At 33.1% G+C, this 14,306-nt stretch overlaps 1 protein-coding gene across 5 annotated transcripts in view; it reads right to left on the bottom strand.

Annotated features, from left to right (window-relative positions):
• Nucleotides 1–56: 56 nt before the first annotated feature.
• The window catches only part of Zfp711 (zinc finger protein 711), a 34,545-nt gene continuing 20,295 nt past the window's right edge, over nt 57–14,306 (bottom strand). For 2 of the 5 annotated variants that reach the window (NM_001381899.1, NM_001381900.1), the window contains 5 exons: nt 11,020–11,175; nt 10,251–10,388; nt 6,979–7,023; nt 3,158–3,301; nt 57–2,748 (listed from right to left, as the gene is read on the bottom strand). In NM_001381899.1, coding sequence (NP_001368828.1) covers nt 1,571–2,748; nt 3,158–3,301; nt 6,979–7,023; nt 10,251–10,388; nt 11,020–11,175 — 1,661 coding nt within the window. In that variant the 3' untranslated portion in view covers nt 57–1,570. Of the gene's footprint in view, nt 2,749–3,157; nt 3,302–6,978; nt 7,024–7,822; nt 7,958–10,250; nt 10,389–11,019; nt 11,176–14,306 lie in introns of all 5 variants that reach the window. The other 3 variants (NM_001381898.1, NM_177747.3, XM_017318496.2) reach the window with 3 other exon arrangements.

Genomic DNA, 14,306 nt, shown 5'->3' with positions numbered 1-14,306 from the left:
AAAGTCTTTAATGTGGAATAAAAATTATAACAGAACTTTAAATAAAATTATAAAACTTTGAAGTGCAATAAATGCTTTTTATTGTATGCTCATTTCAATGAGTAACATTTAGAAATAATAAGTCCACGTAACAGTAACAATCTTATTTTACAGCGTGTACATCATTTACAGCCACATAACACACAAGTTTAGTAGATTTTCCAAATTTAGTATTCTGAAGTTAAGAAAGATAAAAAAATTTGTTTTCAAGTAACAGATTCTTATCTGGTGCAAAAACAGAAAGGAGAATATTACTTAAAACACAAAGCCACAATATAGCGTGAAGGAAAATTACACATTAGTTATGCTGAACAGCTGAATATAAACTAAATTTGGGGACTAGAACTTAAAAGTACACATCATATGCATTACATTTATGAACAGGATTTTCATTAAAATTCCCTACACCAGGTTTTAATATTAAGCGCCATTTTGATTTGCAGCATGCTAACACAAAGCGTTGTTAAGGGATGCATATTTTAAATTTATACACTGTAAACTGAATACCCACCTCCAAACTCTATTGGCAGCATATTGTTCTGTTAAATACTGCATAAATACCACCTCATTGAAAATTTATGTTAAGAATATGGTATATAGATTTTAAAAATCAAAATTTTCAATAATGGCATAAAATTGCACCTTTAAACATTAGAGCAAGTAAGACTTGAAGAGTCATACTTACTAAAAATGCCCTAAAAATTCTAAATATTTTCATATTTAAGAAAACTGTTCTCTCAATTTAACATTCAGATTATAAGAAACATAGTGTTGACTTTTTAACATACTTGCATCCATTTTAGAAAGCCACATTTGACTCAAACACTTTTATCATATATGCCATACTGAATCTACTTGAACATCAAAACTGGAACTCTTTATTTCTTATATTTCCCTTCAGGTTTCAGCACAGAATGCTATGTCTTAAACTTCATGTCCTGTGATAAAATATCAACAACTCTGAAGTTCTGCCTTTTTAAAACTAGGACTGAATCAATGTAACTTGTTTTACCAGAGTGAGATTCCTTGTAACAAATACACAAAACATTTGCTGTTTCTGGAATCCAATGTCCAGGTACAATATAAAAGGTTCAATGACTAAGTGACTGATGGATGACTGCATTTTCTTTCCCCACCCTATTTCTAAAATTGCATAAAAGTGAGGCTGCTTGCTACAGCAAAGCATTTCTAAATCAATTATGTATTCTCCTTCCAGAAACACTTATCTCTAGTGTAACCAATCAAATAAGGTGTCTTAACTTTCCCCCTCTGTAGTTTAGTTATGCATATAATACTGTTAATGACAGTTAAGTTCCTCTGCAACCGTCCTATGGTACTCCTTAAATTCTTTAGATAATTTTCAAAGGGCTATGAGACTGCCTTTCTAGTCCAAATATTTCAAGATCTTTAATACAAAGAATGTAAATTTATGATTTAATATCAAGCTTTGAAACCAGATCAAACAGTGAGATTTTCCTCCCAAATAGTATATTTTATTTTGTAAATGACATCTTTCCTTATTTCGATCTTACTACATAAGAGTCTCCTTGTGGTGCCTCATTATATGCTGCTTTTTTTCTGATGGTCTTCGGAATCCCTTTTTGCAGAATTCACACCTGTGTGGATAGTCTTTCGTATGTATTGAAATCACATGTCGTTTGAATCCAGATGCATCTGTGGTGCTGTATTCACAATATTCACATTGGTAAATCTTCCTTCCAGTATGAGTCTTCATGTGCTTTTTCAGCTCATTCTGTTGTCTGAATCCTCTCTTGCACCTTTTACACTTCAATGACTGATCTTTAGTATGAACTGAAAGGATATGACCACTAAGAATAAATGGATCTGAGGTTTTAAAGTCACAATGCCTACACTGGTGAATCTTCCTACCCTTATGAATATCACTATGTTTTTTAAGCTCTGAAGGACGATGAAAACCTTTATCACAGACTTCACATTTGTGAGGAAAGTCCTTGGTATGGACAGATATGATGTGCCGCTTAAGGTCACTTGAGTTGGTGCTCTTATGATCACAATGAGGACATTGGTGTGTTTTATGTCCTTGAAACAAATCCAGATGGCGCTGAAGCTCTCTCTCATCACCAAAGGCTTGAGGACAATGCTCACATTTATAGGGCAAGTTGCTACCATGCTTAGACTTAATGTGCGTTTTCAGGTTTGATTGATCTGCACATCTGAATGCACAGTACTGACACTGATATGGCTTCTCACCAGTATGGGTTCTCATATGTTTCTTGAGTTCAGAAGGATGACGAAAACCCTTCCCACACTCAACACAAACATGAGGAAAACTCTTGCTATGAACAGCCAGCAAATGTCTATTTAACAGTCCTTGTTCGGCAGTTTCGTAATCACAGTACTTGCACTTGTGCATCTTCGGTTCCTTGTCTCTTAAAATGAGTTTATTTGAACTCAGTGGACTAGCTTCTCTGTATCTTCGAGTGTATTCTGTAAATTCATGGGTTTTATCAACCTTGTTTATGAGCTTATGGCTTTCTAAGTGGTTATGGAAACTCACTTTCTTGTTAGTTGTGAAATCACAATCTGTACACTGGTACTTCTTTCTCATCAAATGATCGGGATGATTCTTCATGTGTCTTTTTAAGAATCCCCTGGATTTAAACTTTTTTGTGCAAATATGGCAAGGGTATACTGTCAAGGGCTGTCCATCAGGACCTATTATAACAGCTGAAAGGGGGAAAAAGGAAATTGTAACATTTGATAACACTTCTTTAAAACAGTCTTTAAAAACAATACCCTGAAAATAACTAAAATTTACTATGTTAAAATACTAGTTGAATAAAAGCCTTATATAATAAAAATGCATACTATAAAATATTTGTACTAAAGTTGTTTACTGAATAAGTGGCTCTCTCCTTTAGACTACTCATCTATGGCATGAAATATAAAAAAAGAATCAAGTATCTTTATAATTAAACCCATCTGAAGATTGTCTTTAAAATATCTTTTGAATAAGGAGACAATATGCCTTTTTAAAGCATCAATCATATACTGTTAAAATATAATTATCAGGGATGGAGATATAGCTTAGTTATTAAAAAATACTTGATGTTCTCATAAAACATAAATATCTTACCTGTTTGCCACTGCCTTGTTTCTCCCCTTCTCCTCTTCTTGATTTTTTGTTTAAGAACTTTATTTGTGTTCATGCTATCACAAATTTGAAGGTACTGTGCTGCTGTAGTGTTTCTGTTTTCTAATGCTGAGTCAAAAGTGTTTCCTGAAAACAAAAAAGAAAAAATGTTCAACTGCATATATTTCTATTTGGGGGATTTTGGTATGTGAATTACTACAGAAGACACTGTGATAAATTATGCTGTTAAATTTCACAAAGTATACACATTTTCTCACTAATTCTCATTAATTTAATACTCTTGTGTACATGCAAGCACACTGGTATGATAGTATATAACATGAGTTATTTCAACATGAACATCCTAAAGGAATAACTGGTAAGATTAATGTAAGAAACATTTTAAGATCAAATCTAAGTGGATCAAGGAACTCCACATAAAACCAGAGAAACTGAAACTTATAGAGGAGAAAATAGGGAAAAGCCTCGAAGATATGGGTACAGGGGAAATATTCCTGAATAGAACAGCAATGGCTTGTGCTGTAAGATCAAGAATCAATAAATGGGACCTTTGCCTTGCAAAGCTTCTGCAAGGCAAAAAAGACACTGTCAATAAGACAAAAAGACCACCAACAGATTGGGAAAGGATCTTTACCTATCCCAAATCAGATAGGGGACTAATATCCAATATATATAAAGAACTCAAGAAGGTGGACTCCAGAAAATCAAATAACCCCATTAAAAATGGGGCTCAGAGCTGAACAAAGAATTCTCACCTGAGGAATACCAAATGGCAGAGAAGCACCTGAAAAATGTTCAACATCCTTAATCATCAGGGAAATGCAAATCAAAACAACCCTGAGATTCCACCTCACACCAATCAGAATGGCTAAGATCAAAAATTCAGGTGACAGCAGATGCTGGCGAGGATGTGGAGAAAGAGGAACACTCCTCCATTGTTGGTGGGATTGCAAGCTTGTACAACCACTCTGGAAATCAGTCTGGCGGTTCCTCAGAAAATTGGACATAGTACTACCAGAGGATCCCACAATACCTCTCCTGGGCATATATCCAGAAGATGTTCCAACTGGTAAGAAAGACACATGCTCCACTAGGTTCATAGCAGCCTTATTTATAATAGCCAGAAGCTGGAAAGAATCCAGATGACCCTCAACAGAGGAATGGATACAGAAAATGTGGTACATTTACACAATGGAGTACTACTCAGCTATTAAAGAATGAATTTATGAAACTCCTAAGCAAATGGATGGACCTGGAGGGCATCATCCTGAGTGAGGTAACCCAATCACAAAGGAACTCGCACAATATGTACTCACTGATAAGTGGATATTAGCCCAGAAACTTAGGATACCCAAGATATAAGATACAATTTGCTAAACGCACGAAACTCAAAGAAAAACGAAGACCAAAGTGTGGACACTTTGCCCCTTCTTAGAAGTGGGAACAAAACACCCATGGAAGGAGTTACAGAGACAAAATTTGGAGCTGTGACGAAAGGATGGACCATCTAGTGATTGCCATATCCAGGCATCCATCCCATAATCAGCTTCCAAACGCAGACACCATTGCAAACACTAGCAAGATTTTGCTGAAAGGACCCAGATATAGCTGTCTCTTGTGAGACTATGCCGGGGCCTAGCAAACACAGAAGTGGATGCTCACAGTCAGCTATTGGATGGGTCACACGGACCCCAATGGAGGAGCTAGAGAAAGTACCCAAGGAGCTAAAGGGAACTGCATCCCTATAGGTGGAACAACAATATGAACTAACCAGTACCCCGGAGCTCTTTTCTCTAGCTGCATATGTATCAAAAGATGGCCTAGTTGGCCATCACTGGAAAGAGAGGCCCTTTGGACTTGCAAACTTTATATGCCCCAGTACAGGGGAACGCCAGGGCCAAAAAGGGGGAGTGGGTGGGTAGGGGTTTGGGGGGGGATGGCTATGGGGGACTTTTGGGATAGCATTGGAAATGTAAATGAGGAAAATACCTAATTAAAAAAAAGAGAAAAAAAGAAACATTTTAAGAACCTATACAAAATTATGGCATCAAACCAACTTTTTGTGAATAGAATCTGATAATATTGAAGTAATTTGGCAAGAAACATATATAGGTAAGTTAGCCAATATTTGTAAAGGAATTTTAAACCAACAACATGGCTACTGTGGCAAGAGATCACATCCAAAGACCATCTAAGACTCTGTGATCCAGGTGGAATGATACACCTTTAATTATTATTGCTGGAATATAGACATGTCCTTAGTACACACCTTTAATTCCTAACAAGGAAGGTAAGATTAGCTGTAGAAGGAAGCAGCAACCACATTTAAAATTGAGGGGCAGACAAAGTAATGAATCCGGAAGTTTTTGGGATAGAGTGAGAGATAGGATATGTCCAACTCTCAGAACAGCGCAGAAAAGAGAGGCTCCTTAAAAGAACAGCACAGGAAAGAGAGGCAATTTAAGAGAGAAGAGCAGAGAGATGGGGAGAGGAGGTAATTTTACTAGGACACTCTTACAGAGACTGGTGGCAGGTGAAGACAGAAGCAGCCAAAGAATAAGGAGCCAGAAGCCTAGAACAGATTGTCAGAGTTAGGTTCAGAGTTTAGAAAGAACTAGAAAGGATAAGCTTATGCAGTAGTAAACCTCTGGGAGACAATTACAGCTGTCAAATAAAAATTACCTTCACAAATGCAGTCATGGTAGTTTTATGTAAAATAGAGGATACATGTGTATTTTAGATTAATACATATGATATGAAATGTATTCTTTAGACTAACTTCTAGCATTAAAACAGACATGACAAGTAATTTGCTGTTGTTTCAATGTGATCAGTGCATACAACATAAAGTCTTTAATAAGACAAGTTCTTGAAAGTCTATCCTATCATATTATTGCATTATGGTTTAAATGAGCATTGCCCTCAGAGACTACTATGTTTGAATGTTTGGTTCTCAGTTAGTGAAACTGTTTGGGAAGGACTAGGAGCTGTAGCCTTGTTGGAGACAGTGTGACCTTATAGGAGAATGTAAGCGTGGGCTTCAAGGTTTCAAAACTCTACCCTAAGGGCAGTTTCCCTCTCCCTCTCTCTGCTGGACTGCCTGCCTGTAGATCAGGATGTAAGTTGTCATCCCCAAGTCTGATTGCCCATTTGCCTGGGGTCATGTTTCCTGACATGATGATAATGGACTAACCTCGGAAACTGTAAACAAGCCCCCAATTAAATGCTTTGTTTAATAAGAATTGCCTTGATCACAGCTCTTCACAGCAACAGAACAGGAACTAAGACACACAACTAGCCATGGGAAGAAACTATAATTACATACTTTGTAATGAAAAAAAAAAAGTCTCCTTTAAGGAAAAGAAACCTATCTATCATGGAATAACATTAAAGTGTATTAAACTAAAAATGTTATTACGCTGGGACATAGATTTATGATATATACATAGTAGATGTTTATCATAAAATTAGGAAGATAGTTTTAAAACCAAGAATGATATTAATAAATGGTTGATATGAACACTTGCTCTTTTTCTCTTCAAGTAATTTGTATAATTTTTTTCTATAGCAACCTTTTATTGCCCATGTGGTTAAACTGTCTAGTACTTTATCATTAGAGAAATCCAAAGTGGATTTCATTCACAAATTAATACACATTGTATTTATATGTTGGTTGTTAAAAAGAGGCAAACTCCTATATAAGTTCTATAATAGGCGAAGTCCAACAAATTCGTCTAGAGCCACAAGTTTTTACTCATCAGATAGGACATTTAATTTATGTCTCTTATACAATGTTCTCTCACCTGGTGCTTGACATTCTTCATACCTTCGAGAAACTCGTCTCTCATCTATAAAAAAGGACTAGTTATAAACTGATATACTGCCTACAGAACTACTACCAGATTATATTTTAATCTATAAAATTCTACTTTTGCTACCAATTTCTCATTAAAATACACTTGTTATTGAAAGCATCCCAAAATTAAACAATCCCCCTCCACTAATAATAGGGACAATTATATGCCTCCTTAGAATTGGTAGTATCTAGAACAGTTTTACATCTTAAGTGAAAACTCAGTAGCTGTTTCTGCAAAACATCCTTAGCAATGAAGATGTTAAAATACATGCATAACTGCTGATGAAAGAAACTTTGAGAGAACTTTAAATAAATTAATGCATTGTACATTGGAAGCTTGGAAAGTGTAAGCTACATAAAAATAATGAAATTAACAAAAGACATAATGTGGTTTAAAAAAATTAGTGAATACATTCTAAAGAATTTGATTTTCTTCCAGAACCTCAACTTTATTATTTGTGTGTCAACAATTGATATACATTTTTGTAAAAGAGAAAGGATTAACTTTTTTAAAGGTCACTCCTAGTTTAGGAAAATAAAATATTTTATGTTGCTCACTCATACAGGCAGGATTTAGAATATATTCTAACAAAAATGCATTAAGCAAGGTTTAGTAGTATAAGATATGTGATAAAAAGCCATGAAAAGTAACGTGTGATCAATCAATTCACTGCAGAATATTTTATTCACTTAGCTAACACACCGTGGCACTATAACACAGAATATTTAATTGCTCAAAGGCATAGTCAATGCATACTTTATGTACTTAGGTAAAAGTACTGGTGTCCTACCATATGATGCAGGAGAGAGAACAGGGGAACCTGTTTTATTAACATCACAGTCCTGAAGCGGAATTTCAAGGGGAGTTCCTTCCTCTTCCCCTATAATGACTTCCATGCACAGTTCATTTGATATATCAGCATTACCTAAATTTTGGAAATAATTGCTTACTTACAATCTCAAGTATTTAATAAATGGGCAAAAATTCCAAACAATTTAAATCTTTAGGTTTTAAAGATTTCATCTTAGTTGATTTCAAAAGTATAAATTTAAATTAAGCTTATATTCAGTATTTTTGGAAAGTAGTGCTTCTAGAAGACAATTTTTTCTCCAAATTATTAGTGTCCTATATTAGAAGTGAGTGCCATAAAAACAGTTTTTCTTTATAAGACAAGATCTTGATTTGCAGCCAAAGCTGATCTAAAGCTTGCAATCCTATTGCTTCAGTCTTCCGTGTCCTAGAATTACAGCCATGCACCATCATGCCTGGCTCTGAAAAGGATTTTTAAATGTATAAAACATGTATGCTTGAAGAGGGTGTTATAACACATATTGCACTGAAACTTATAAAAAGGGTGTTATTCCATAAATTATCCTGATAGATTTTTGGAACTCAGAAAGTATGTTCAATATAATATAGAGTAAGAAATGCTTTCCCATACTATTTTGATAGAACTATTAGTGTAATGATTAATAATCAATATACTAGTCATTGAATAAACTTTTAAAAACAATAATAATCATATGTGATTATACATATATAAATATAAAATGCTGTTGTTCAAGAATTAGACACTCTTCAAGAAGCTAGACTTTTTTTTTTTTTTTTTTTTTTTTTTTTGGTTTTTTGAGACAGGGTTTCTCTGTGTAGCCCTGGCTGTCCTGGAACTCACTCTGTAGACCAGGCTGGCCTCGAACTCAGAAATTCACCTGCCTCTGCCTCCCAAGTGCTGGGATTAAAGGCGTGTGCCACCACGCCCGGCAAGAAGCTAGACTTTTTAAGTATACTACTGAGAGTAAAAAAGAACATATTTAAAGATAATAGTATTGAAGTTTAAAATTTTTAATCATAAAGGAAAAATTTATATACTTTTGTGAAAAATATTTCTATTTAAGGTCATAAATACAACATCAAGTTTAATTTATGCTTTTCCTACAATTCAAAAACGTGTATTTCTATTTACTATAAAAGAAATGTATAAAAACAATTGAGGAAAGGTAACTTCTTTTTTCTCCTTTTTAATAACCACAGATGCTAGTCTAAGTTTTCCATGTTCCTATCAAATTATGGCATTAGATAAACCTGTACCTCAGTTTCCCATAGCCTATCATGCCTCATTTAATGAGTGAGTTAAAAATTTTAAGATTTCAGATGAAATAAGCATAACTTAAATAAACGCTTTTGTTCCCTAGCACTAAGTGTTTTGATAGTTTCAGCTGTGACATGGAGGTAGAATTCAGCTCTCTGTGGTTGTTAGAGAAATACATAAGGAGTAGTTGTTATAGTGCAGCATAAATAGAACATAGCACTATCGAGAAAATTCTATGAAAAGGAGGGTCTTGCTCTTGTGTGATAAAATAGCATTTTGTCAGCATGGCAAGGAAACAAATACAACCTCAGACAAGACTGAAAAGTGAGATGAAGACAATGTAGGAAAAAAATAAAATGTCTTGAAAAAATAAACAAAAAGCATGAAGAATGACAAAAGAAAGCCTATGAATAGAATATTTCACCCTGTGATCCTGAGTCCCAGGAAGCCCTTTACCCCAATTACCCATGAACAGCATAATAAATTAACATCCTAGCAGAACGGCTTGTATAAATACTTACCCACCCAACTTCTCAGTGACAGGAGATCAACCAGTTAGCCCTTTCACTGCTAAATCCAAAGAGGCCAAAAGTGCTTACTGTCATGTAGACAAAACACTGGCAGTAGTGTTAGACAAGTACTCAAGTTTTAGTGTTGTCTTGGGCAACTTATTTTCCCTGAGGATTTACTTGTCTTATAAAAAAGGAATAATACTTTCTACCTCAGAGATTAATTATTAAAATGAAATAAAACTTAACAGATATAAATATTTCTAAATTTATGCCTATGTGTCTGTATGCCTTGTGAATTTATGTGCACTACACATGTCTATAATATATATTTAATATATGATTCAATTTCTATGTATTTTGAACTTCATTACATCAAAACTATAAACTCTTCATCGCTTTGTAACATATGACTTGAGATGTATTGTTCATGTATTCTTATCTGAGTAATAATATATTGGTTCAGGAATGTCTAAAAGGACCCATACTTTTAAATATTTGCAAGAACAGGCTTATTGCTTTTAACGTAGCTGATATTCAGTGCATCTATGGTTGCTATCAATTGCATTTAAAGTTGTGTTAGTGTTTCTTGTAAGTCACTACAGTGCCCTTTATCTTACTGATATCATCCTGTTCCTGGGAAGAATCTTTCACTGCCATGTAAACCATTTTCTCTCGCTGCATTCGGCTCTGGTCAAGCACTCCAGCTACAGAATGGCCACTGCTGTATTCACTCTCTGTGACAATTTCTGTCCCACCTTAAAATTTAAAAACACATATAAACTCAAAATATATCATGGAATAAATCCCCGAATTAATAAGGATATACAGGGTATATAAATATTCTAACAAACTTCAAAGTGCCATTAAAATATGCATGTAAATTATACCTTAGACATTCATCATTCATTTCAGTTAACAGCTATACCATATTTATATGACAAGCACTACAAAAATTTCATACATATTTACCCATTCATTTCTCATAAAAACCTTATTGTACCATTGCCATTATGGCCATCATACAGATGAGGACACAAGGAAGTAGAAGAACATAAAAGTTATTGAGGATTTTTCTCAGTTAAGTGCTAGAAGTAGGTTTAAAATACAAAATATCTTCCTCTGTCTTCAATGCTCTTACACACCCATCATAATTTTTTCTCTAATTCAAATTATTTTCATTTGTTTGAAAATTTTCTGCCATAATAGTTTCATATCTGAAAAAAATCTGAGTGACATTTTTCCCATTCCCACTTTATATGTAGATATTCATATACAGTTTTAAAAATACACTTAAGAAGCCTATGAATATTTTTTGTCTTTTGAGAATTTTAGAATAATCCCCATGAAAGATAAGAATTCTATCATGGAATTAAAATTGTTTTGTACCTATTTCAACATCATCTTCAGCCTCTGCTTTAAAGATATATACTTTTATCACTTCTGAACCAAATGCATCTTCTTTAACATCTTCTTGTGAACCATCGCTAGCGATTTTCAATGGCGTGTTCCCCATATGCTCTAACTTCTCTCCCACATCATCCACTGCAAAATATAAAGGAAACTATTTCAGTAAAAGGACTACTGACATTTAATGAGTGTTAAGCATAAATGACAAAATGTTTTAAACACCTACCTACTATATTCCCTCAGTGACCTATTTGCAGTCACTAAAAATGGTATGTTTCATGGAAAAATAATACTCAAGATCAAAATAATACTCAAGTTATAACAGGATCAAAATTACATTAAAATGTTATTTATAAAATTAACATTACCCAAACCATGTTTCTGTATAAAAAGCACTGAAATTTAGTGTAGCAATATAGCAAATGTATTTATGTGGCCATTTATTTCTTGAATGTGACTTGTGATTTTCACAGTTTATGAATATCTATTCACTGCAGTTCATATATACTGCCTCTGTGTTATTAATATGATTCTTAAAACTGCAGAGAATACAACTTTAATATAAATATAAGTGGTGACTTCAAATAATATATCTTCACTTTTTTGTATATGATGTTTTTATATTCACTGAATCATTAAGCTATCTAGTTAGGTATTTGTTTCACATGCATTTAAGATAATAAAATATGTGATATTGTTTAATTGTTTTTCATACACACACACACACACACACACACACATATATATATATATATCAAATAAAATAAAGAGATCATAGAAATACTAAAACAAACTAGTAAAATATTAAGGAAAAATAAGTTGTTCATTCATTGATTTTTAAAACAGTATTTATAAAAAAAACTTTCAAAAGGTCCAAAATTACAAATTTTGGAGTTTGGAATCATTATAAGTTGACAATAAAATACTCTCACTTAATAAATAATCTGTTATTACATGTAAATAGGTTAAGTAGATATATTTCCATCTAGATCACACTCATTTAAAATTATAATTGAAATCTAAAGTTCATGTAATAAAACAGATTTTGGGGGTAATTCTAAACTATGTACCACAATTTTAGCTTTAAATATTGAAATTATACTTGATTTGTCCTCACTGCTTTTTCTGTTAGCATTTATTTTCTAATTTTACTTCTACTTTAAAAAAAATTTCATACTTTAAGTTTAATGTATCCACTGTTTTCCACTTAGATTAAGCATCTCAGAATGAGCAATTTTTAAATGTATGGAACAACTGAATTTGTTCTGTATTTTCATCTAATAAATAATAGGTATTTTTTAAAACTAGTATGTACTTTGAAGAGTTTAGCTTTACCAATATTTATTTAATATTATTAGTTACAGAAACTATAACATTAACAAAGTTTTACTAGGAAACCAAATGACTTAATAAATTCTAAAATATTTTTCTTCCTATTTTGAGGACATAGAGCTAAGTAGCCCAAGCAGGCCTAGAGCTTGCAAACTTCCTACCTTCCCTCTCTAGTACTGAGATTATAGGAAAGAACCTTGACTACAGGATTAACACTAGACTTTCAACAACTGTTCTTAATAGAGATTAAAAAGTAAATACTTAATATTCAAACTTAATTTTTTGCGTATCTTAAGGCATACCGCACTGTATTGATTCTTGATCCACCTTTAAGTGAGCAATATAACACCCATAAAAAATCCATTAGCATTAAAGACAATGTAAGTTACACTGTTTGGCAACACTGAAAAGGCTGGATGTTTTCAATGTTTTTTGTAGATCACTGGCACAATCTGAGTAAAATATACAGTATAATACTAATTTTGAAAATTTAATTAAAATGTAATTACATAATTTCCTTCATGCCTCTTATGCCTCACATGTAAACCCCACACCCTCCTAAATTAATGACCTCCTTTTTAAAGCCACATAGGCTTTTGAGTTTGCTCCTGTTTATGGTACATCAGTAAAATTATGCTGTGGGTATTATATAACTTAATATATTATTGTGATTAGACAATTAACAAAAAATCTCTTTTATAATGCAGAAAAATGAGTAAACAAAAATCATACTTAAATTTCAATGGTATATCATGCTCAGGTACATAGCCAAGGAAGTAAAAAATTTACACCCAGAAAAACTTCTCCACACTTTTCCTATTATACTTAGTCATACTAGTTAAGAAGTAGAAACTAGAAAAATATACATCAACTGATGAATGGGTGAACAAAATTAGTATACATGTATAATAGAATATCTTTTGGTAATAACATCAATGCCACACATGATCAATACTATGATATGGATGACCTTTGAGAAACACAAAGAAGACAGAAAGGAATGGTCATATACTACATGATTCCATTCACATGAAATATATAAATGAAATCAGCAAAATTTATATGCCATAGTTATTGTTGCCTAAGAATGAATAAAGCAGGGATTAACTTCAAGAGCTTATCAGGTTCAATTTTGGCATAATTAAATTTTAAATTGTTTGAAGTGGTGATAATTCAAATGTTGATATATGAACAAACAATTTAAATCTTTAGATGAGTGAATTTTGTTGTATATAAGTAATGTCTTGGTAAACTTATATTTTTAATGATGCAAAGATGTAAACATTTTCTTTTATTGTTAAAATTTGAGAGATTTGAATGGTATTTTCCTATATGAATTCACTTTCGTAAGTAAAAAGTCTTTGTTACATTATAGTGGATCATTATGAAGGAGATTGCTCATCCCAGTGAAGCTTTTCAAAAAGGAAACAACCACCCATGAATGTCTTAAATAGACTTAAAACAGAGTTCAACCAGTACATAAGACACAGTTACTGTATATTCATTTCAATGCTACTCAGCACAAGTGGACAATGTTAGCCATGTGGTAGGATAAAGAAGGTGTAAGCTTTAGCTTGAATATGGATTGAATTTAGATACAGAGAAAAGCAATTCTTTAACTCTAAAGCCTATCCTAACAAGATCTAAAAGTACCCTAACAGGAAGCTAGAATTTGAAAAAAACTCTTCAACTTCAGCCCTTAAATATTTTGGAAAGTCTACTTTGAGGCCAAAAAGTAAAGGACATCCTGGTTAAAATGAATTTTTTTTCATGGCAATTTATTTTATAATTATTGAAAGACTCAATGGCCACTGGACACCAAAAGGTAATCAAATGAAGATTTAAAAGAAGAGAAAAAATATTAAGAGTAACTAGAAGCTGGGCAGTAGTGGCTCACACCTTTAATCCCAGCACTTGGGAGGCAGAGGCAGCGG

The sequence above is a fragment of the Mus musculus genome, chromosome X, assembly GCF_000001635.26.
Source record: "Mus musculus strain C57BL/6J chromosome X, GRCm38.p6 C57BL/6J".
Classification (NCBI taxonomy): domain Eukaryota; kingdom Metazoa; phylum Chordata; class Mammalia; order Rodentia; family Muridae; genus Mus; species Mus musculus.
Note: the sequence above shows the minus strand (reverse complement) of the source record. Positions and strands in the feature narration are given on the sequence as shown.